This window comes from Urocampus carinirostris, chromosome 6 (assembly GCF_059441175.1).
Source record: "Urocampus carinirostris isolate Australia breed hairy pipefish chromosome 6, RoL_Ucar_1.0, whole genome shotgun sequence".
NCBI classification, from domain to species: domain Eukaryota; kingdom Metazoa; phylum Chordata; class Actinopteri; order Syngnathiformes; family Syngnathidae; genus Urocampus; species Urocampus carinirostris.
The window spans coordinates 18,635,446-18,661,698 of NC_142354.1; the positions used below are offsets into that span (position 1 = coordinate 18,635,446).

Sequence of the window (26,253 nt, forward strand, 5' to 3'; positions counted from 1 at the left end):
TTCTCCCACATTCCAAAAACATGCATTTGAGGTTAATTAGCCGGTCCAAATTGGTGTAAATGAGTGCTGTTTGTGTCTGTGAGCCCTGCAACTGGGTGGCAACCAGTTCAGGGTGTCCCCTGCCCACTGCCCGGAGACAGCCAGTATGGGCTCCAGCACCCCCGCAACCCTACTGGGGATAAGATGAATGTGGATAAGATTGAAAGCTTTGAAGAAAAAGAGAAATATTTCATCAATATATACTCACTTCATCTGCTTTACAATGGTGCTTTTCCCAGACTCCCCAGCACCTGTCGGAAAATCAAAGATTTAAGTTAAGAAGAAAAAAACAACCTTTAAAGTCTTTGTGGAATGCAAACAAGTAAGATTGGAGTTTAAACTACCCCAGAAAGCTGAACTGTCAGTGACACCACGAGAACTCCTTTGGGTTGTCTGCTCTGTGGATATTTTTCTTTGTGAGGCACATGAAGTGCACGCTTAAGAGTCTGTGCTTGTTTTCCACTTGAGGGAAGAAACTAGACTGAAACTTTTGTTTGTAGGACTGGAGTAAAAAAAGCGAAGTTGAGTTCACTTGATTGATCAGCACTATCATGGCGTAAAGACGGACATAATGGCTCTAGTTTTTCCCATAGAATTCTCTGAGACCATGGTGGGTGGCTACTGGGGGGGACGCTCCACCGGAAGAAGATTTTGCACATTTTAAATGTATACGCATGGATCTAGTGCATTTTTAAGAGCAAAATCAACAGGCTAGATCTATGATGAATATGTGGCCTATTAATCAGAAATACACTACAATAGTTATGAAAAGCAGTGACACAAAAAACAAGTCACAACCATAAAGCATAGTAAAACGAGAGGAGTTTATGCAAAAAATATCTGCTCGCCATCTAGACTAAAAATAACAAGAATTACGATGCTGAACTGTTTTATTATATTGCAGAATAACCAATACAAGTTTTAAATGTAATACTCATATCAAGATTTGGTAAATTACAGTATTAAATACAGTACCGCTGCTTTTGTGATTGCCGTTATGACAGGATGCTGGTTCTTCTTCGATGGTCTCCTGGAGGTTATTGTAACGTGCAACTTATGAGCTAATGTTGCGGCCGTGTTTTCCTTCACTTTTAATGCCAGAGTCGCGTTTTTACACTTTTTTGAAAACCCCGGAAGGGCATTGGGTAGGTTTTTTGCAAGGAACACTCAGCGACGAACCTTTCGTTTCCTGATCGCTGAGAGTTTAAAAATGTACAACTTGGGAAAACTGACAGAGATACAGTATTCCCTCGCTACTTTGCACTTTGGTTATCGCTGGTTCACTGCTTCGTGGATTTTGAATCTAATCTAATTCTCTCATCATTGATATGAACATACCGTGCATTGTAATCTACAGAAGACGGCAAATGCTGTCACAACGGCAAGTTTCATGAGTATGTGTTGGGTGGGCGTGACTGCCTGTGTTCGCGACTGTAATAGGCTGATGTATGCTGTCAGTCAAACAGAGGGGCAGGCCACCAAAATAAACAGCAAAGCATGGCGGCAGCTAACTTTTAATTGCTTGTTACATTGAAAAGAAATTCCTCAGTTAAATCCGATTTTGAGGAAAGTCAGAAGAGCGTAAATAAATGGTGATCACAAGCGGGAGGTCCATGGATTATTGTCGGTTTCAGGTGAAGGCAATTGGGGTGCTGCAGGCCCTGCCTAATGCTACGGCCAGGCTACGTAACAACTCTCACGAGCTACCCCTGCCAAGTCTGTATCTAACCAATGTCAGATCCATTACCCATGAAACGGATGACCTGGAGCTACAACTTGTGGGAAACCGCTATATTCGGCACTGTTGTATTAAATCATCATAGATACCTGGCTCAACCTGAGGATACCTGATGCGGGCCTGCAGCTAAGCAGCCGCTCTCTCAATCACTTTCTTACACCAAAAGGCGAAGCACTCTAACTTCGTTATACTTTAGTATAATGACAATATAGACCAACAACTGCAATTCTGTGTTCCTATTTGGAAATCAATAGTTTTGATTTTTGTCAGTGAGGACGTCATCTCGAAGTAAGATACCCTTGGGTGCTTTTATGAAGGGGTGTCGCTACTTTTCATATTTTCACGTTTCACAGGGGTTCTGGTCCCCACTAACAGCGATAACAGAGGGAGTACTGTACGTAGCATAAATACACACCATAGTATTTGTGATCATTTATATGAAGTTATTTTGATTAACTTTGCATTTATATATGTTTAAAAATAGTATAAGCAGTACTACCTCCTTTCCCACTGTCAAGACTGGACACGGTCACGCAATTGAAGTGGCACGCTGTGGCGTGACAAGCTGCGATAGCAGCAGCACGGCTGTCAATGCAAAGCCTGGGGTTCCTTTTTCTGTCCCGTCAGCTGCCTTTCGCTGGGAAGAACTAATTAGGCTTATTTAATGACAGTCCTTCTCTGAACAATAGGGAGAAAATTGTAATATATATCAGTGATGTGCGGTGAGATTTGTGTCTACTGAGGCACAGTCAGATTTACAAATAAAGGAATCTACATCTTACACGTCATGTATAGGCCGACAATGAAAACATTATATAAACTCATAGAAGAAATGCGAGGTTGTCATACATTAACTTATCAATGAAGTCTAGGCCCTGCTCCTTTTGAATAAAAGCATTGGTAATCCATTGCTAATACTATGACTAATTCTATCGTTTGGAGCTGATATGTGCGCCAAATCAGAGTTCTTGGTCTAACTATCGCCCCCTACCTTGAAGCAAGACAATTGCGGATCTCAATCTGCAGAAGCTCGGCACAGTATTACATTACGCATTATTTGTAATAATAATTTTCGGAATATAATGTGCAAATGGGGCAGCACGGCGGCGCAGTGGTTAGCGCATGTGCGGCACAGTTCTGAGGTCATGAGATCGAATCTCCTGTGTGGAGTTTGCATGTTCTCCCGTGCTTGCGTGGGTTTCCTACGGGCACACCTGTTTCCTCCCACAATCCCAAAAACATTCATGTCAGGTTATTTGGCCGGTCCAAATTGTGCCTAGGTGTGAATGAGCGAGTGAGCTGTCTGTCCCTGTGTGCCCTGCAACCGGCTGGCAACCAGTTCAGAGTGTCAACTGCCCACTGCCCGAAGATGGCTGGGATGGGCTCCAGCACCACCGTGACCCTAATGAGGATAAGCGAAGCAGATAATGGATGGATGGCTGGATAATGTGCAAATGAAAATATTTTAAAAAAGAAAATCCCAAAATTGTCAAGGCAAATAACAAAAACGAAATATTTTTTATTTTTTATTTTCATGATGACAGGGGAGGCACATGCGTGTTTGGAAGAAAAGCTAACCATTACCAACCAAATTGTGAGTTCTCTCTTTGTTACTCAAATCAAAATCCAACTCAGAAGGCCGGCAATGGAGGGGCAGATGGGCAAGGTCCGCCTCTCTTCCCCTCTCTCCACCCACTTGGGTTAATTGAAGTCACGCTATAAAAGGTAGATGCACCTAATTTCTCTTTTCTCCTGCGTTTTTTTTTTTATAGCAAAAATACAATTTGTTCCGAATTTGTGTTCGCTATGACGCCAAATGAAATGATTGTATTGGAGTCATTCTGGAAATTGTTCTCAGACATCACTATCAAAATATAATTATTTTGGGGGGGAGTGGGAGAAATAGTTGCTAGAATACACTTACTGGGCATGATGCTGCTTATTCTGTTGTGCCTGCTTTTATTGCCTTGGGGCAATGTAACTTAAACACTGAAATGTGTAAGGTGTGAGCCGTTATTTGTCGAGGATAAAGAACCCTAACGGTGGATGTAGTTATAGCTGTGTAAAAAAAACACCCCTAGCCTGGCTAATAAGCTTAATGGTTAGCGTTGAGATACAGTCCTTTTATCTTACTGGTAAAGGGTTTTGACATTTTGACAATGCTTTTGCAGGGAATTTCCATTTTCATCTTAGCGTTTTATGATCAACAAACCACGTTAGCATCTTGCATTTGCTTTACGACAATGTTTAAAGGGCAACAATGTCCTCCCTTCGCGAAGCAGATTTACCGACAGGATGATAAACACAATTCAATAAAGCAGCTCAAGCGTCCGGCTTCCCTTATAAATTCTTGCATAATCGGGCCGGGACCCAAAGTCCGACGTTGGGATGAATATTAGTCCCCTCGCTGTTGTGAAGGTCACTTTCCAGACTCAAGAATAAAAAAAGCGGCCATTAATATTTCAAACCCAACGGGAGGTGAGCATGTGAACACTGGCGAGAAAGATGAGTGCGGCCCTATGTTTCGTGCTTGAGATGCTCTGCGGGGAAAACACATTGCCTTGCCACTTCAGAGAGCCAAACTTCAGCTTTTCATCTACTAGCATTTTGAAGGGAAAGTATTGGCTAGCAAGAATGATCTTTTTGTGACTTTAGGCTGAAACCAGACCGAAGTAGCAATTAGGACTTGACATCTGTAAAATTTTGGGGATCATTTTTTATGGGTTAAAAGATGATTGTCATGGAAACGGACCTCAGGGACGCTCTGAGATTTTCTTACTCCCTTGAATGCAACCATGCATACTAATAGTCAGTAAATATGAATCCCACCATTCTAAGCAAGTTAGCACATCTGGTTCTCTGCAACATGTATCAGAGGTTTGGCAATACACAATCTCACTGTGTGATAAATGAACCAAAAGGGGACTTTAAGAGACATTTTGTTTATCTAGCACCTCCTAGTGGTAAAAAAAACCTTCATTCATTAAAAAACTTTATTGATTTGAATATACATAAAAAAATACATTCACAAGCATATAAATATGCATTTCTTTAAATTTCCAATGTGTAATATGTGACCTCTAGATGGCACTGCATTGTCTAATGCAAACGAAAACCAGTGCCACAGAGTACAGTGTAGGACAGGGGTCGGGAACCTATGGCTCGCGAGCCATATATGGCTCTTTCTATGAGTATCTGTGGCTCAGAGACCAATTTGATTGCATGCAAAATTTCTCCATCTTGTTCAAAACCGGAGGTGTCTATCCTATTCAGGTACACGTAAAGCCAAACCAAAGCTAAATTCAAAGGAAACACTTCACAGTATATATAGGGCACGTTTTTCACTACAATTTACAGTCAAGGTGTCACACAAAAAAAGGGGGAAAAAAAACTCGTTTTGGCTGTACAACGCTAAAGAATCCTTTATTTAAAAGTTCGCTATATAATCTGTGTTCAGTGTTCAGATACTTTATGATGAATCCACAGAACTGTAAATACGCCAAAACACCGGAAGAGAACTTAGTCATTTGATTGGGTGAGTGGGAGGGATGGGTGGAGCTATGCAAAAAGTACAAGCATTCCCTCCCATCTCTCGCCAAAGGTAAGCACATAAGGCTCCCTATTCTCAGAATGTTGTGACGTTTTTACAAAATAAATGCTTGCATCTGGTTTTGAAACCAATATGTATGAAAAAAAGGGTCAAAAGGAGTTTAACCGATCTTGAGTAATTGCAAGAAGGAGACAAGTTTAAAGTGGTCTGTTTGTTGAATTTGGGACAGGGGCTCTGGCATTATTCTCTTTTCATAATTTTTATCAAATCATCAAAAATAAATGTGCTGAAGACTAAGCTTTTGTCTGGGGCGCGGGTTTTTGCAATTTAGTAAATTTGTCTCATAATATATGGTGTGGCTCTTTCCCAAAATAAAATTAATATTTTTTGCTTTTATGGCTCTTTGAGTCAAAAAGGTTCCCGACCCCTGGTGTAGGAGAAAGATGCCGACCATTATATAGGAATTCCACAATGTAAAAGAAATACAAATTTCTTGAACTATGTTTTTTTTTTAATTAAACTAGTATTGGTATGATAGTTCATGTTTTTTTGTCCAGTATTCAAATCTTTTTTCAACGTTTTTCGTACCACTAGTAGGCACTAAATATTATACAATGTCCCTTTAAATTGTCATAGGTCAAGAAATGCGAAATTATGTTACATACTGTGAGCCCCACCTAAACGATTGTCTTGCTAAGGGTACCCCAAAAAACAAAAAACAAAAACCTTAGGAAAGGCTGGGTAAAAAAAAAATACGGAGAAAAATAGTGCGTTTTCAGTCGGATGCTGTCAATATAAAGGGGAAAAAAAACTGTCTATTACACTCCTTAACAGTAGATGGCGAAAATGTCATGCTCCATTTTTTCTTCTGTTAGTCAACCGGTACGTTTGTGAGGGACTACATCTCATTTTATTTTAATTTAATTGGTTTTATTTCCCTTTTCTGCTCATCCTAAAGGGTGGCAAGACAATTTGTGGTAAGGGGATGAAACTTGGAACACAGTGACAAATATGATTGAGTCGAATAAAGAAACAATTTAGAAATACGAAAATTGTGTACGAGTGCAATTGAAGCGCTACTAGAAGGTACAGTCAATGTTTTGAAAAGGTTATTTTTTCTAGTTATTTACTCTTATATTAATTAATCATTAACTACATAATTATATGATTATCGGTGTGCAGGTACATGCTTTATTAATATTTTGAATTTATCTAATTATATGGCTATTTTAAAGCAGTTTTAGGGGGTTCCTCATATGAGATGTAGGCTTATTTGCCAGCATATGCAGTACTTGAAGTCGATCTGGTTTTGCTGGTCATTTTTTTTTATTTTTTACAAAGGTGAATATATTTTACTATCTCTGCTTTAAAATGCACTATTTTTCATTTAAGAATTGAAAATTAATTTTCTTGACTTGGGTCGCAGCTTGTGAAAGGAGTGGAATGGTGGTTCCTGAAGCCAGACCAGTTGAGAACCAGTGGTCTAGTGTTTACACAGTGCTTTTGTTTTTCTTTTTCTTGTTATTATTATTACTAATGCTATCATTGTGCTGGGCCACTAGAATATGGTCGGACATTAAGCCGGTCCGTGGTACAGAAAAGGTTGCAGACCACCATTTTAATGGAAGCCGTCCACAACGCTGTCGGGTCGGATCAGCGAGTTTGCAACTCGAGCGCAGGCTTGATAAATAATCCTCTTGTCTCAGACTGTGCCGTAATCGTTTTGTGGTTCTTTTGGATTTCTCGGTCCAGACATTTTAGGAGTAGTTACGTGACATGTAATATGAGGATCACAACTGATGGCGCCATCCAGAGGGTTTTGAAATGTGTTGGGGCAGTCTGAAAGATATATACTGTACATGGAGTTCTCCATTACTATGCAATATTATGCAATTTTCCAGTACAACAGTCAACCCTAACCCATGCTTTAATCTGATCGGATGGCTATGACACGTAGTGTTTCTAAGTCAGGGGTGTCAAACTCATTTGAACTCGGGGGCCACACGATAGAACAAACATTCTGTCGGGGGCCAGACTAGTAGATTAAAGAGAAAAAAAAGGGATAAAGAAATAAGACAAAGAGGGAGGGAAAAGGAGAGAGGGCGGTACAAAGAGAGAGAGGGAGAGAGCATGAGAAACAAAAAAGATAAAAAGAAAAGTCGTGAAAGAGGGGGAAAGAAAGGGAGCAGAAGAAAGAAATCCAAGGAGAAATAGAAAGACAGAAGGAGAGAAAAGAGAAAAGAAAGCGCAAAGGGTAGGAAGAGAGAAAGAGAAAAGAGAGAAAAGGAAAAAAGGAAGTTAGAGCAAAAGAAGTTATAAAGACACAGAGAGAGAAAGAGACAAAGAGCAACAAAGGAAGAGAAAAAGAGACACAGAGAGTGAAAGAGACAGAGACAGAGAGTGGGAGAAAGGGGGTGGAAAAGAGGGAGAGAGAGAGAGCGAGAGAGAGGGAAAGAAAAATAAATACAAGTAGTGTCTTTGTTCGAGGCACCTTTCTTTGGCAACATCAAGTTGACATATTTAAACCTGCAGCTTGTTTTTCTCTTGCGCTTCTCTGAGTGTTGTCTCGCGGGCCGGATTCAATCCTTTAGCGGGCCTGATCTGGCCCGCGGGCCTGATCTGGCCCCCGGGCCTGATCTGGCCCCCGGGCCGCCCGTTTGACACCTGTGCTCTAAGTGTACATTATAGTTCGTTTTTTGTCTCTATATGCTAACATTTGACTTCTGAATGTCTTTAGATTATAACATCAACTACACCGGGGGTGGGCACACTACGCCCCGTGGGCTTGTTTAGGTCCGCTAATGGATTTAATCCAGCCCGCAAGACAAAGCTGTGAGAAAAAACACAAAGAATAAAGCTGCATCACGTGGGACAATGACCTGCAGTTTTAAGTATGCCCACTGGATGTTGCTAAAGACTAGCACCACTCGCAAAACAAACACTGTAGCTGTATTTGCTGTCTACCATTTATCAACCAGAGTACATTTGAGGAAATAATCTATAGTGATTTTATTTGACTTAAAAAATAAGTCATGGACGTGTTGTTTAAGGCAATACCATTGGCACTTACCCGGATTAAAAAAAAATGGAAAAAAATAATGATCTGGATATCTGTGCAAAGTTTTAATGAAGTGTTAGCTTTTTCCTGTAATTGATATGAAATCTAACAGTAAAATCCTCAAAACATTTTCCTAAAAAAGTAAAAATAAAAAGCAGAAAAAGACTTTAAAACATTAAACCAGTCAATGAACTCAGGGGTGGGCAAACAGAATTGTAAAATGAAAATGGCAAAAATACACGGTTAAAAAAAAGACTACTTATAAAAATGTGTGTTTTCTTATCCTGTGTCCTGTCGTATAAAAACTCTGTTTTGCATTGGGCTCATGGCCAACATTCAAATAGCTGGCTACATCTTTCTGTACTTGCGTTTTTTCATCGATTTTATTCGTCAAGATATTGCATTTAATGCAATAAAACAGTTCTGAAGAAGAGCAATTGCATTGGGGTTTTTAGTGCAAAAGATCAAATTTAGTGCTTAGAGAGGGAGATATCGCTTTGCTACTATTTTTAAGGTTTTATTGGAAAAATATATATATATTTTTTTTTTCCCTTAGTGTTTCAAAACCAATTAGGTGAAATGGTCCCTTATAAAGACGGCACGGCAGCTGAGTCGTTAGTGTGTCCGTGGCACAGTTCTGAGGTCTTGGGATCGAATCGTCCTGTGCGGAGTTTGCATGTTCTCCCCGTGCTTGCGTGGATTCCTCCAAAACATGCATGTTTTGGCTGGTCCAAATTGTCCCTAGGTGTGAATGAGCAAGTGAGTTGTCTGTCTCTGTGTGCCCTGAGACTGGCTGGCAACCAGTTCAGGGTGTACCCTGCCCACTGCCCCGAGATGGCGGGGATAGGCTCCAGCACCCCCGCGACCCTACTGAGGATAGGCAGTGCAGATAACAAATGGATGGTCCCTTATCAACAAATAGACAATGAAACATAACTTGCGCATGTGAACAGAACACCCCAAAAAAAATCTATCTAACTTTATTCACGCAATTCCTGGTCATTGAATGGAGTTTTTGATCTGGCTCTACAAAAATAGCTTCACAAACACAATTGTAAAGTTTGCTGCCCTTGGTCAGTCTTGTCTCTGATGGGAATGAGGCAACATGCAGGGAGAAGATGGAGACCCTGACAATGTGGTGTTTGAAAAATGAACTTATACTTTACACCGCAAAGTCATACTTGACTTTAGGAGGGCATGCACGGACCAAACTCTACTCTTCATCAATAGAGACTGTGCAAAGAGCGTCCACTTTTTCAAACCAATGGGTCTGATATATTCTGATGACCTCTCCTGGTCTGCCAACACCTTAGCTGTGGTAGAGAAGGCCCGGCAGTGACTTTTCGTTTTTAGGGTGCACAGGAAAAAGAAAACCTGGGACACTAACAACTATTGTCCTTCTACAGAGCCACAGTGGAGAACATTCTGGCACACATACTGTGTGGTATGCTGGGAGCATGTCAGGAGATAGAAAAAACTTGCACAGCCTAGGAAATCATCGGCTTCCCTCTGCCCAGTCTAGGTGAACATCGTCGGCCTGACGTACCACAGCCAACAACATTATACCCTGGCCACCATCTCTTTTGCCCCGCTGCCCTCTGGTAGACGCTACAGGTAGTTTAAACAAGAACTAACAGGGTAAAAACGGTTTATTCTCTAGGGCCTTCACCACCCTAAACAAGCACACAAGATTGTGAAAAATGCAACTCTCACCGTTGTATAGGATAATGAGTTTTCATATTTTATTTCTCGAACCCTATTTTGGAATCAATGTGATTACAAGATTTTTAACTGGCACTATTGTTCTGATGCATTAACTTAATAGGCCAGTCCATTGTAAAACATTCCCTATTTATCTTTTTAAACTCATATTTTTTGACTATGTTTATCCTGGAGGTCCATATTTAATCTAGTGGTAAACAATGTTCACTATGTTAAGATCGATAACAAAAAAGACAAATCCCATTCAGAATACAGCACTGCAGGTTTTGACAACATATTCCCCGGTTCAAAAAATGCTTAAGAGCGGCTCCCTGTCAGCAGAAAAAACATATGTTGAAATTATGTTACAGGTCTATAAATGATTGGTTTGGGTCAATAAATCATGGAAGAGAATGCTGGCCATCTTTTCATTACTAGGGCTTTGATATTTGCAGACTTTGATCAATTAGTGCAACGTAAACAAGGCGATGCTTTATGTGACTGTTAAGCTGCAGGCAAATGCAATTAACTGTGAATAAAATTAAACCACCAACTTTAAATAAGTACACTTTCTAGTTCATGGCTGATAAAAGCTATGAATTTAACTTTTCTTTGTTTTTTTTTAATGTGTTTTACTTGGGAGGGGCGACTACAAATACTGGCGTTTGGTATCATTGCCGATATCGGTATCGGATGCTTCCAAAGGCCATTTCACGATTAGGAGCATAAAATTAAAGCAATGGTAAATTGCAATTCAAGTAATGTGTTATCGTTACTGCATCATCATTTAAACTAACATTCATTTTTGTTGAGGTGGGGTAGTTGTATGTACTGATATGTGCTATTAGTATGTATTAATCAATATTTTCATATCAGAATTCATCTGAAAAAACGTGTTATTAAAGAACCTTCATTTTTTTGTCATTTAGTATGTGAGTTGTGTTTTCTTTTTCTACTTCGCTTGTGAAAGTTATTAACCCATTAAAATGCCAAAAGATTATCTAACAAACGCAATTTGTTGAGGAATGAATCAATGAATGAATGAATGGATAATTTAATGACCTTTTATGGTTCAGATCCTACCTCTCGGATCGAACGCACTGTGTTGAATATGGTGAAATGACATCTGAGCCCTTTATGTGTTACCAGTGGTGTTTCACATGGTTTAGTACTTGGTCCCCTTTTTTTAGCATTTACATGCTTCCAATAGGTAATATAATTCGCAAGTATAATATCAGTTTCTATTGATACACAGATGACACTCAACTATATCTTCCAATGGAGGAATCTGCCACACTAAATAAATCTGTTGGTATTATACAAAATCATGCATGGCCTGGTGCCTTTGCTCTGAAAATGCTGGTTTACTAGTGATCCCAAGAGCCAAGAAGAGATCCACAGGTTCGAGAGCGTTCTCCATTCGGGCCCCGGTGCCATGGAATGCTCTTCCCCCTTGCAGACTAAATCAGCCAAGACACTCCATATCAATTTTGTCTCCGGGCTTCAAACCACTCGAGATTTTCTCCATTTTTGCAAGGTTTTTCTGTTTTCTCTCCAGGCATAAAGTACACACACTCCCCTACTTACGACCATTAGACTTACGAAAAATGGTAGATGCGAAAAACATTTTCAGGATGTCGAAAAATACCCGAAAAATTGCTGCAAGTTAGATTTTGTATTGTCTGCACCTTTTTCCGAGTATAGGACATTAGTGTAGAGCTTCATTCTGCCGCTACCAGTCACACAGCATCCACCCCGAAGAAGATATCCACTTATTTTTCCTAATTCGCGAGTAAACATTCTATACCGTATCTCCAGCACGCTAAGAACTTTGACATTTTGTTTAAAATCTCGTGCATCAATTTAATATGGTTGGTGTATTGTATGAAGAAGAGGTGAACCGTTTGTTTTGAAATGAAAGTGGAATAAGAAACCTTGATGAGGTTGAGAAAATGGTTGGAATGGTTTTTCTCGGCCACTTTTTACCACAGAGGAGGACCTCATCTTCCAAAAGTAAGTTAAACTCAACTTTTTAATCTTTATAGAGCATATTATTTTATGATATGTTTAATTTTTTGTTACAAAACAATACAGGTCACTTATACAAGCCTTAAACATACTTATTGAAACCTTAAACATACAAAATAAAGCACTGAAGCAACTTATGAATAAATTCAATTTATGAACAATCGCCCGGAACCGATCTTGTTCGTAAGTAGGGCTGCATCTGTATAGTAAAAACTAATTTACAAATGAATAGACCCAAATCCAAAACTCTTTTACCGTAAATTCTGTGGTCATGTTTGCCCCATTGATTTCCTGTTAGAAGTAGGTTGATAAGCTCGAACCCAACCTGAAATTTGGGCCTAAAATATCAACCCTTACATTCCGGTTTGGCGTCCCTACTGAGGATAAGCGGTGCAGCTAATGAGATGAGATGAGATATTCTGGTTTGGGCCTGGGCTCTCTCCCGCTTTTTTAACTATCCGCCTGTTATTATTCTTTGTTTCTTTTTCTCTGTAGAGGATCCGCACCATGGATTCCATCCCACTGAAAAATCTCCGAGCGCTAGTTGGATTCTTGCATTCGGGACGTCCACGCATTCAGCAGGGCGAGAGGGGGACAGAATCCATCGCATGGATAATTAAAATTAAGAGTGAACCAGAGAGAAGCTATCCTCCACCAGAGTCCTTATACGTGCCTGCATGGGTTTTCTCCAGGCACTCTGGTTTCTTCCCACATTCCAAAAACATGCATGTCAGGTTATATCGCTGGTTCAAATTGACTAAAGGTGTGAATTAGAGTGTGAATGTATGTCTCCATTTTTCCTGGTCTTCATAAAAGTGTAGGTGAGAGCAAGGAAAGCAAAAGCTTCTCTCGAGAGGTTGCACAGTCTTGTCAGAGCAAGATTCAATTTGAAGCGCTCCCCCTTGCTGATTAATAATAAATACGATTTATAACAGTGGACCATATGAAAGCATCCCGCTGCTATTAAAAAATCCATACGGAAACACTGGGAGCATAGAGGGCATCACCGACTCAGCCACGATCCTTCTCAAGTCCGCAAAGAAGACGGCCGAATCGGACTTTCACCACTTCAGAAATCGATTGCCTTTCGGCGCAAAACGGCAAACTGTCCATCGGTCATAGCAAACGGCTGTGGCACGATTCATCTCGTCCCGGCCCTTGACCGGTTCGCGTCACGAGCGGCTTTTACTGCCATTTAAAAGGTTAACCTTTCCGTGGGCGTCGATAAAGTCCACTGAGCGGAATACAAAAACAAGCTGTGTTTTTGCAGACAAACACGGGCGGAATTGATTTGTATTAGGGGGTTATAGCTACTTTTATCCGTTTGCTTTACTTCATAACAACAGGGTTGGCTGGCGTCCAGTTTAGGTTTTAAATCTGATGAAGCAGGGTCAATCATTAAAGAAGCGCCAAGATAGAGAAATAGTAAATATACTTTTTGGGTGACAATTCTATATATTTAAACGTCATACCTGAACTCAATAAGCATATGATAGAATGTGGTTTCAGGATTACAAAATGCAAGTTTGTGGTTAACTACTACTGTACATTTTATGTTTTATGTACAGTGTTAGGACTAACGCATGGAGGAACGCTTTACTGGAAAACATTTACTTTTCTCAGTACAATTACTGTAACACCTTATTAATCAAATTTAGGAACTGAACTATTGGTACTACATGGTGCATTACTCAGCAACTTATTACAGGACACCCTTTCCAAGATCTTTTAAAGGACTTTCAAAGCATAATTTTCCAATTTCTCCAGTACCATTAAAATGAAAAATCCGGTGTCAAACATGTATTTTGCAGAACCACATATTGAGTATATCTGCAAATCATATATGTGATTTTTTACCTCCAGAGTGCATCTTCAAGACATGATTTTCAGATCTTGACTGAATTGCAAATATATTTGATTTTGAGACGGATCTCTCACATATAGGTGTTGGGTAAAAATTACAGTAATATGTAGCTTACATTTTTAGCTGCAGGAAATTCTTCCTGTTAAGATTTAACACTGGGAAATGATACCTTTTTTCCATAATAAATGTCGGTAATTGATACATAATCATTGGATTAAGGTTTTTGAGTTTTTCCTTGCCCTCGTGTAGGTTTTAGATCAGGGGATGGTGTAATAATAGTCTGTGGTCCGCTATAATCTGTGGTCTGTGCAGCCCTTTGAGACTCTTTGTGATTAAGGGCAAATAAACATGACTTGACTTGACTATTTAGGTGTAACATGCACCTGTCCTCTTGGGCACAATCTATAGGAGGCAATGATGCTTTATAGGACAATACCATACAAACTAATAGAACTGCCGTTAATCAAAAGGAAGGAAGAAATGCAATAGCAAAGCGAAGCCACCAGAGAGCAGTGTCAGCGTCATCTTTAGACAAACTTGTTAAGACACTTGACACCAATTTCAAGCATTTACAAGCATTTCAACCAAAATTCAAGCACTTTTCAACCCCTGAAAACACAACCTTAAAATTAGAGCATTCTTCAGGTTCTTAAGCACCCGTAAAAAAACTACTAACTTAGATTTCCACTAACTATACGTCGGTCATTTTACTTTGTTTTTTTTTTCTCTGTAGAGGATCCGCACACTGGATTCCATCCCACCGACCATGTCCAAGCGCTAGTTGGATCTGCACACTTGGCACCTCCACGTGTTCGGGGGCGCGAGAGGGGGAAGGAAGCTCTCCTCCACCCGAGTCCTTATAAATAAAATATAAAAATCTGAAAATTTCGTGGGTGGTTGGTGCGTAGCCCCATGGTCCAGAAGTTTAGGGTTTGATTCCAGCTACCGCTGCTTTCCCGCGCAGAGTTTGCATGTTCTCCCCATGACTGCGTGGGTTTTCTGGCACTCCGGTTTCCTCTCAGATTCCAAAAGAGTTAGGGTTAGGGTTAATTGACGGGTGCAAATTGACTTAAGGTGTGAATGAGCATGTGAATGGATGTATGTCTCCATTTCCCCTGTGACTAGCTAGTTTAGGGTGTCCCCTGCCTACTGCCTGAAGACGAATGGAATGTGCTCCAACACCCCAGCGACACAAGTGACAATAAGCGGCGCAGAAAAATAAAACTTCGTCTTCGCTTCGGCCTCGGTCCTTAAAATCAAGTAAATTTGGCTGGGCCTCCCTTAAATACCCAATTTTACTCTAGTTCCTGTATAAGCTATGTCCAGTCCCCATACGCTGCCTACCATTACCTTCTGGTAACACACAACCAAACATGCACACCTACATTTAGCCCTGATTTCAGTATTTCATTTTGTAGTTGTAAATACAGCCTAGATGCGATTATACAAGGTGGGATAATGTCAGAAGATTAGTAGGGAGAAATTAAACACCCTGTGCTTGAACAGGCACCACAATACCTATAACTAGTTTCACGCCTATTCCTGTCAGATTCTCAAAATGTTTCTGCCAGACAGAGGGTTGTATGTTGCTTAATGACCGAAGGAAAAAGCGTCAGTGTTTGAAGACATTAAAATTCATGATTTGCTTTAAATAGTAGCGGAGTAATGCGCCATATTGTAAAGACGGGAGTGTTAGAAAATTGTATTAACAACGCATTACAGTATTCGTTATCGAGAAATGTAATTGTGTCCCAGGAAAGCATTCCTTTGTAATGCCTTACTCCCAACACTCCCCAACAGCCTTGGCAGGTGTAAAAGGGACCAGATGAATGGACAGTGGTACATAGTAACCGCTTACTTTTACGTATTTCTAAAGAAATAATACACGTGTGCGTCGGTTAAAAAAAACAAAAAAAACATGTTCGTCATCAATGGCCAATCGCCCACTCACAGAGTTAGTTTAGGATGAGTGGAGGTCTTTTATACCTACGATAATGCGATTTCAATGCACACCAATGATCACATCGCCCCCCTGTTGGGATCACATGACTCCATGTGTTGATTCAGGAAGTCAGGACCTGTCTGCAGAAATGCACATCATTCATCGCTTTAAACCAAACTCAAATTGAAAAAAATTGAGTGATCAAATATTTGAAACGATGAATATAATCTAATGCATTTGGTTCTCAACTGGTATGACCTCAGGACCCACGATCACAACCCAATTACAAGCTGTGACCCAGATCGAGGAAGAAAATCCGGTTCGGCAGTAGCTCAGGAGGTAAAGCGCTAGAGGTTGCAGGTTCGATTCCTGGCTCCTCCGTGTTATATGTCGAAGTGTCCTTGGGCAAGACACAGAATCCCTAATGCCCTGCATGGCTGACACTGCTATCGGTTAGTTAGTGTGTGAATGGGAAGTGTGAAGAACATTGTAGAGTGACTTGAAAAGCGCTATATAAATGCAGACCATGAAAAGATTGGGCAGTTCAAAGTAGAGTGTATTAACCTTTTTATCCCAAAACAAAAAATGACCAGCAAAACCAAAACAACTTTAAGTACCGTAAACACTCACATACAGGCCTGCAACGCGTATAAGCCGAACCCCAAAAACGTCTTTAAAATAGCCATATACCAAAAGAAATAAAAACCCAAAACATCAATAAATCATGTATTTCAACGACTGTAATAATTAAATTATGTAGATTTTTAAAAATGAATACTAGTGAAAGAGACAGAAATATATAATTTTCAAACCATTTACTGTACCTCCAAGCAGCGTTTCAATGGCAGTTGTACAAAATTTTTGTATTCCGTGATCATTTCCTTCTTTAACTGGATCGGCGCTGTTCACTAGTTTCCACTTTTCCTTCCCATTATCACTAACTTTCTTGGGACCCATTTTACCAGGCAAAAAATAAAAGAAAACAGACAATATCACAATAATATCTGTTGGCTAAACAGTCTTGCCACATCTGTTTTTTTACAAATTATTAAGCCTGTAAAAAAGATTGTCCTTTGGGTTCAGTATACAATAGATTATTTAATTGTATAATAATTGTTAAAATATATTTTTAACACGGATTACGGATTTTGCCTATCACAGGTTCTGTTTGGAAGTTGCACCAAAAACAAGGTATTAAACAAGGTATTGGCGCCACCGGGCTTTACTTGCCCAAGAAACACCACAGGACTAGATTAAAATAAATTACATTGTTTTTATTGTCATTGATAACAATGAATTGTACATTGTGTTCTACAGACAGCACAAAGCAAATGTTATCACGGGTACAAGTTGGGGGAAGGGGATTTGTGTGTTGGGTGGGCATGGCTGCCTGTGTGCATGCCTGTGGTAGGCCAGTGTATGCTGTCAGTCAAACAGCCAGGCAGGCGCACAAGTCAGTGTGTCCAAACTCAACCTGCCATAACCCACTGCGGAGCATGGTGCCAGATAGCTTTTAGCGGCTCGTTTTAATGAAAAGAAATGCTTCAATTAAATAGGACTCTGAGGTAAGTCAGAAGAGTGCAAAGAAATGCTGATAACCAGCGAATACCCATGGATTATCATCAGGTTCTGGAAGCGAAAGAGTCGGAGTCAAGAATATTGAGGCTTACTGCTACAGGTAGGCTACCCTCTTTAGCCACCCTTGCCAAACCTATTCCTCAACAAAGCCAGATCCATTACCCATAAAACGTATGACCTGGAGCTACAACTCGTGGTAAACTGCTACTTTCGAGACGGTTGTGTTTTTATCATTCCGGAGATCTGGCTTAAGACACCTAATGCTAGCCAGGCTTTCTTACAGTGAAATGAGAAGCCCTCCAATTTCGTTGTACATTTCTTTAACGACAATAACAAGGATGTCATATTTAGGTAAGTTTGACCCTTGGGGGCTTTAATTGAAGGTGTTTTCGTGCCGTGTCCTGGTCCCTATTAAACACGATAACTGAGGGATTACTATTCCTTAACAATATTGCAATTTTATGAGGTTATTATTGAAGCTTTATCTAGGTGTCTCTGCTGTAACTGCAGTTAATGTTTTATAGCCATAAAGTAGGGGCAGCCTACTGAAGGCCTCGGTGTGAAATACCTGGCCCCCATGTGCTGTCATCCAATAGTGAATCAAGATCATCTCAGGGGCCTTGGAAAACATTTTTGTTGGCCTTGACTTTGACAAAAGTGCCTCACGTACAAAATTGCCTACCAGCATCGACAATGTCCCGTTTTAAAATAGTCAAGTAATTAAACTCGATCTTTGAGAGCCTAAAACTTATATATGCAGATTCTCTAATCCATGCAGGTGGGCGATCCAAACTAACAATATATGCAATGCAGGCATGAAAGAAAGAAATATGGTACAAGCATGGTATAGCGCCTTGTATCGTATAAAGTAGGTCACGGGTTGTGCAGAAGACGAGCTGCAGAACTGCATTCAAAGTATGCAATGTTTAATCCCTTTGTTCTGTTTGCTCACCAGTGGTGAGGCTACACGAGGAGGACGTGACCTGACTGCATAACTTGCAGCCCACAATTTAATAATCAGCACATTAAAGACACTGCAGTAAGAACTAAAAAAATAAGGGTTTTATATTTTTTTCATCTCAGTGACTCGTAGGGTTAGCTACAGTGAAGAAAATAAGTATTTGAACACCCACTCCCACTTAGAAATCACGTAGGGGTCTGATATTTTCATCGTAGGTGCATGTCCACTGTGAGAGGGATAAACTAAAAAGAAAAATCCAGAAATCACAAAGCATGATTTTTTTTTAACAATTTTTTTGTGTAATATAGCTGCAAATAGGTATTTGAACGCCTGAGAAAAGGAATGTTAATATTTGGTACAGTACCCTTTGTTTGCTATTAGAGAGGTCAAACTTTTCCTATAATTTTTCACCAGGTTTGCACACACTGCAGGAGGAATCTAAGCCCACTCCTCCACACAGATCAGTCTCTAGATCGGTAAGGTTTCTGGGCTGTTGCTGAGAAACACAGAGTTTGAGCTCCTTCTAAAAAATTTTGATTGGGTTCTGGTCTGGAGACGAGAACCTTGACATTTTTCTTACGGAGCCACTCCTTGGTTTTCCTAGCTGTGTGCTTCTGGTCATTGTCGTGTTGGAGGACACAGACATGACCCATATTCAATACTCTGACTAAGGAAAGGAGGTTGTTCCAAAAAATCTCACAATACACGGCCCAGTCATCCTTTCTCTAATGTAGTGCACTCGTCCTGTCCCATGTGCAGAAAAAAACCCTCAAAGGATGATGCTACCACCCCCACGCTTCACAATAGGAATGGTATTCTTGGGATTGTACTCTTCATTCTTCTTCCTCCAAACACACTTAGTGGAATTGCCAAAAGGGTTCTATTTTGGTCTCATCCGACCACAAAACTTTCCCCCATGACTCCTCTGCATCAACGAAACGGTCATATTCAAACGTAAAACGGGCTTTGACATGTGCTGGTTTAAGCAAGGGAACCTTTGTGATTTCTGGATTTTTCTTTTTAGTTTATCTCTCACACAGTGGACATGCACCTACAATGAAAATGTCAGAACCCCCCATCATTTCTAAGCGAGTGAAATAGCAAAATAGCAGGGTGTTCAAATACTTATTTTCTTCACTGGATGTAACAACCTCATTTCAGTTTTTTCGCACGGAGAACGTTTGATGGATCGACCAGTAAAAGCTAGGAACTTGCCAGGACTGGCTTTCAAAGATCGGAGTCGTTTTCTATAAAATATAGCCGGTGTAATAAAATTGTCCCATGCGCTTTCTTTGTGATGAGGGTGGAGGGCGAACCGTGGTGTGTATCATAACTGACTTTGAGCAGGAGGCGCACTAGGTCCAAGTCTCTGACTCCATTATACAAAGGTAACATGTCTCATTCAACCCTATGTTTAATGGTGTCAGCCAATATTCAGACTTGGACACGATATAAGTTAATAGCCTTGGGCTACAAGCTCCAATCACATAAGCGTGGTGCTGTTAAACATGACATATAGGAGTTTATATAGTACCGAAGAGCTTCCATTTACGATGTTCTTGACCTAAGACGTTTCGACTTTACCACGCCTGTGCCCTTGTTAATGGTGCAGCATCCAGTTCAGCTTTACATTTGAGATTATTTTTATTTTGTCCCCGGATCATGCTTGTACCTGGAATTTCTTGTGTCTTGGGTGAATTTTCCAGATACAAAATAATTGAAAATAATAAATCCGGTTCCGGCCTCCCAAAAGCACCCAAGTTCACTGTAAATAGCTATAAAATACATCTTTCTAATCACTAAAATGCTAAATCCATTGCATACTTGGTCCTCCTTTGATTTTTATTCTTTCATTTTACATTATACTTTCATTTTGTTATATTTTATTGTTTGTTGATGCAACATTCATTGCAGTCTGGTCATCCTGGAAGGGGGATTACCTCATGTGCTACCCCTTTTCAAGGTTTCTCTATTTTCATCATGCTGAGGTTTTTCCTTGCCCTCATGTAGGTTTTAGATAAGGGGATGGTGTAATAATAGTCTATAGTTTGCAATAGTCTGTGCATCCCTTTGAGATTTCTTGTGATTAAGGGCTTTACGAATAAACATGACTTGACTTAAACACACATTTGAATTAATAGTTCATGTATTTTTACTTGTTGCTCAAATCAATGTTGTTTTTATACAAATAGGACTTGCCAAATAATACAAAATATCTCTTTAACGTACAAAATACTTTTTGAATCTGTTTTGTGAGATACAAAAGATCTATCAAAGACAATCAACTACTTTTTGTACAATTTTGCAAATTTTATGTCATTTTTTTAATATATAGAAAAACACAAGATAATACTAAGAAATTCATTTGTGAGTGTTTTTTTCACATCCCCAACTCAAAAAGTCTTGCACTGATCTGAGTACTTGACTAAATAAATGTTTCCTGGGAAGTATGGTTTCTAAAGACCTTTTTAGGGAACGTCAATGGCCGCTTTGGCTTTTACTTCCGCATTCTTATGATGTTTTTGACTTTGCTTAGCTTGGGCAGCGTTTCCAGCCTTGATAACCACAACAGGATAGAAGAAGGTCAATCATGGATATAGCTCCAAAGAAATGTAGTTTGGGGACGACGTGCGCTGGTATTGGATGCCAAAACTCACGAAAGAATCTGAACGAATGGTTTGATGGGGAATGTTTTGACCAACCACCAGCCACGAAGGACGATTACAAACCACAGTTCAAAAACATGCATGTCAGGTTAATTGGCCAGTTCAAATTGTCCCTGGGTGTGAATAAGCGAGTGAGTTGCCTGTCTCTGTGTGTCTTGCGACAAGCTGGCGAACGGTTCAAGGTGTCCTCTGCCTACTGCCTGAAGATAGCTGGGATGGGCTCCAGCACCCCCGCGGCCCTACTGAGGATAAGCGGTGCAGATAATGGATGGGTGTTTGACAGTGTTTGGACAATCGACAAGATCGACATATTGTCCTCCCATGCATGCAGTGTATCCGGGTGCGGGATTGTAACGCCACCTCCGGTCAAAGTAAAACAACCGCGATCCCATTTTACTCACATGGCATGTATACTGCAATAATCTGCTGTTTACAATGGCACCACCATACAGTTTGCCGCGTAAGACCGTGAATAGAGCATTGTTTCATGTATCTCAAAACACAACAATGGAGAACACCCATCTCCATACACCGGCGTCATGCATTTTAGGATGAATACTAGATCTATTCAACAAGATTCCTTGGAGCATTCGGGCCATTATGCAGTGTCAGGAAGGAGCCGCTAATCGAGATATTCAGGTGACCATCTTCAAAAAAAGAAAAACGGCTCCAGTGTACATAATTACAAGAGCAACCAGAGCAGCCGTAATATGCCATGCATACAAAACGTGAGCGCTATAATCAATCACCTTCTCAGGCGGGTTTGCGCCGACTGCAATGCACACCGAAGACGGCAGCGCTTCATTACTGAACGGCACAATAACGTCACGGTCACTTATATGGTAATACATTTGGACTTCTCTGCACGCTTAATCTGATTTTTAATGCATGCCAGTGGCCATTGGGTGGGTGTCACCGGCACTGCTCTTGACTGCTTCATCTCACCAAGAAGCATAATGAGTCACCATTGGCAACTTCTTCTCGGTGAGCACCACACGTGCAATGACACGACTGGAAGATGGTGGTGTTACTGGATCAAGTGAACTGTACTGTATTTTACAGCAAATGGGGCTTTCAAGCGCGTAGCCCAGCAATGGCTGACATTTCAAGTGGGTGACTGGAAGGGGGAAAATGAAGCTGCAGCACCGACCGGTATTATGGAAATTCGGCCTTATCCTATTGCAGTGCTGCAAAATAATTCGATCAAATGGACTTAGAGATCGGTTATTGAATATGTATAGAGAAATAGGTTTTAATATCGTATTTGGGAATTATGTTGCTGCTAAATGTCATTGCACTCCTTTTTTTATGCACTAATGTTCTGATGCATTAACAACTGTGGCCAATCTCCAAGGACTGCCTTGTAGCATAAATTTATGATTACAAGCCACAATTTTTTTGCTTCATATTAAACACTGCAGCTTTAAATACAGTGCGGTGTACTTTCTGTGGCGGCACCGAGGAAAACAGGGGGCTGCTCTTTTCCACAACGCATGTGCTCTAAATACAAACACAGCGTTAGGTCTGGAAAAAATATTAAAAAAATATATAAAATATCAGCCTTTTAAAAGAGAAATTATGTCAAAGTTTTTGCCAACATTGGTCTTACAATAATAACAGGAGCAAAACGTGAGGTTTGACTTTAATTCATTCATAACGTACAACATCTATCTATCTATCTATCGATCTACCTTGGTCATATCCCTCAAGAGGGGTGACCGACTGCAAGAAAAAGACATACAATAACAAATAAAATAAAATAAAAAGAAAATAAAAAAGGGAAAAGATAGCAAAAAACACACAAAGATTTTTGGACCATGGCCAACCCAAATGCTCAAACACCCAAATAAGTTAGGCACCTCGACACCCAAGTTGGTCATGCTTTCTTCCCTCCAGATTAAACGGGACACAAGAAAGCGGCCATGTTATTCGGGTCAGGGTAACACAACACACTCTTCTGTTCAACAGCAGAGCCCGACAGCTTTTACTGGTTTACCCCTGACGCATCATACGGGTGCCCTGCCCATCCCTTAGAACGCGTTCAAACATCCTTTTTACAACACCTCTCCTCTCATTCCTATGACCAACAAGAGCTCTAGCTTCCACTAGATTTAGACCTCTTTCCTGCAGTGCACTCATAACACCATCCATCCACGTCAATCGCGGCCTTCCTCTTGGTCTCCTTCCATTTACTTCTGCTCTGTAGATCCTCTTCAACATTCGCTCCTCATCCACCCTCTCCATGTGTCCAAACCAACCAAGTACTCTCTTATCCACACGCTTGCTCAGTTCCACTACTACGCTAGTTCTGTTTCTCACAATTTCATTCCTCAATCTATCCAATCTTGTCAGTCTCTGGACCATACAACACAGTCAGCACAATCCCATTCTCATACAGTAGCCTCTTAACATCCATACTCTCCTCAGAGCACCCAAAACTTTGCTTCCTTGATTCACTCCCTGCAACACCTCCCGCCAACTGCAGCCATATCACATATTTTATTTTGACAATATCTGTGTATTTTTTACCTTCATGTAGGTTTTAGATCAAGGGATGGTGTCATAATAGTCTGTGGATTGCATTAATCTGTGGTCTGTGCAGCCCTTTGAGACTCTTTGTGATTAAGGGCTAAACAAATAAACATGACTTGACTTGACTTAGAATCCAATGCAGTTTCTACAAACACAAAATTGAGTTTCTTTCTTAAATTTTAGCATATGCTGCTTTTAATCCGGTACGCTCTGTACTCCAAAATGTACAGTAATCTTTTTGTAATAATCTTCACTACCTGGTCATCAATGACAATTAAAGTAATTCTAAATATCATTGTACTTTAATGGTAATCAAAGAAACAATGTTGTGACCGACTAAGCACATAAAAAAACCTGTCTCAAGGCGAGTTTAGCAGGACATTAGCATGACCCAAGCAGATCAAGCGCATGCCAAAGCATCATCTCCCGTTTCTCCCCACACCTCGTATAATTAGACATCCGCGACGTGCTCCTGAGATGAGTCATAACCAAGCTTACACAGCTCAATTGTGTTGTGCGTCATGCAACGTGTCGGAAGTTGCCAAGTGTGCACTGTTCATCTCTCGGGAAGATCAATAAGCACTTTGCCTTGCGGGAGTCTCGATGAATCCCTCTAATCAAGTGAATGCGTATCGTTTATCGATGAGGAGCTCTTCAGAAAGGCCAAAAAACTGATTGCTATAGCAAGAAAAGTCAAGAAATTGAATGTAGCGCGGGTACAGTTTGCCACCATCATCATGAATTCACACTTCTTCTTCTTGGCTTTTTAATTAAGCACAACACAAAACAACAACATTGATCATTAAATAACAAAATGAAACAATAAACTATTTGCACAAAAACAACTGTATGATACGATAACACAATATATAAAAATGTGCCCAAAGGTAGTCGGCTGAAGCCAAAGCGTTTAAGTTCTTACTCTAATTACATATTCAAAATCAAAGCAAGAAAACAGAATCTTACCCCATAAAGGAAAATCAGAAAACAAATAAATGGCATTTCAAACGTAAAATAGTATCACGAGTGACTCATATAACATAAAATACCTAAGGAAACTCTTGATATATTAATCCTCTTCAGTATATTTATCGTATTAAGATACATTTAGTACTGTATATAATTTTTTTAATTGTTGAAATTAGGGACTTAAGGTCATCATCTATTCTAAACTAGTGTTTATCAACTGCTGGGTCGGGACCCAAAAGTAGGTCAGCGGCCTTTTGACTTGACAAAATAATACTAAGAGGAAGAAAAAAACGCAAGGTGGATTACACTCCTTAAGAGTAGATAGTAACAATGCACTGCTCAATCTCTTCTACCTATTCAGTCAATCAGCGGGTTTGAGAGGGACGACATCTCATTTTATTGTGATTTTTATGGTTTTATTTCTTTTTGCTCCCCATAATAATGGGTCACACCCAGGAAAGATAGTGATAAGGAGAAGAAAAAGTGATAAACTGACAACAATCGAGCTGAAGAAGGAATCGATTGTGAAGTATGAAAATGATGTACAGACATTGAAGCGCGGCTAAAAGATACAGTCATGGTTTAAACACGTAATATTTTTAGCTTTTGATGAGTGTATTGGTCTTTACTTGATTATCAATGTTTAGGTACACACTTTACTAAGATTTAAAACTTATTTTAGTATTTGGCTAGTTTAAGGCAGTTTTAGGGTGATGCTTATGTGCGAGGTACTTGATGTTGTTTTGGTTTTGCTGTTAATTTTGAATAATACCTGCTTTTAACTGCATATAGTTTTCATTGGATACATCTGAGAAGTGGATTTTGTTTTTCTTGTTTGGGTCGCCGCTTGTCGTTAGCATGAAATGGTGGGTCCTCAAGTCAGACCACTTGAGAACCGCCATTCTATTAAAGAATACGTTTTTGGGTGGCACAATTCTGTGCAAGAAACTGGACCTTGAAGTTATAGGTTCCTCTGAGAGGATGGGTGTCTGCTCTGTTGGTATACAAGTGTTGAATATTTGATAGGAGTCTGTGCTTGCTTTTTTTGTATACTAAAAATAGTGATTTAAGTTTTACTATATCTTCGAATTTTAACATGATGGATTTAAAAACAGTTTGTATGTTCTTTATACTCAGAATGCACAACCCTATTAGCTTCTTCCTGTAATTAATTAGGCAATTCGATATTGCTCTTATATGGATTTTCCCAAAACTCTATTCAATAACTTAAATAAGGCAAAATTAATGAACTGTAAATCATCCATCCGTCCATTATCTGCACCGCCTATCCTCAGTAGGGTGGCGGGGGTACTGGAGCCCATCCCAGCCATCTTCGGGCAGTGGGCAGGGGACACCCTGAACTGGTTGCCAGACAGTAGGAGAGCACATAGGGACGGACAACTCACTCGCTCATTCACACCTTCGGACGATTTGGACTGGGCAATTCACCTGCCATGTATTACTTTGGAATGTGGGAGGAAACTGGAGGAAACTCACGCAAGCATGGGGAGAACATGCAAACTCCACACAGGAAGGTTTAATCGCATGACCTCAGAACTGTGCCGCACACACGCTAACCACGTGCTGCCCAACTGTAAATCATATAAAGGGTTTTTGGGTGAAATAT

General features: G+C 40.2%; 1 protein-coding gene across 2 annotated transcripts in view; it reads right to left on the reverse strand.

Moving 5' to 3' along the window:
* The window catches only part of LOC148363994 (guanine nucleotide-binding protein G(i) subunit alpha-2), a 93,741-nt gene that overhangs the window by 45,405 nt on the left and 22,083 nt on the right, over nt 1–26,253 (reverse strand). For both annotated transcript variants that reach the window (XM_088338127.1, XM_088338126.1), the window contains exon 3: nt 248–290. In XM_088338127.1, the coding sequence (XP_088194253.1) occupies nt 248–290 (43 nt within the window). The remainder of the gene's footprint in view (nt 1–247; nt 291–26,253) is intronic.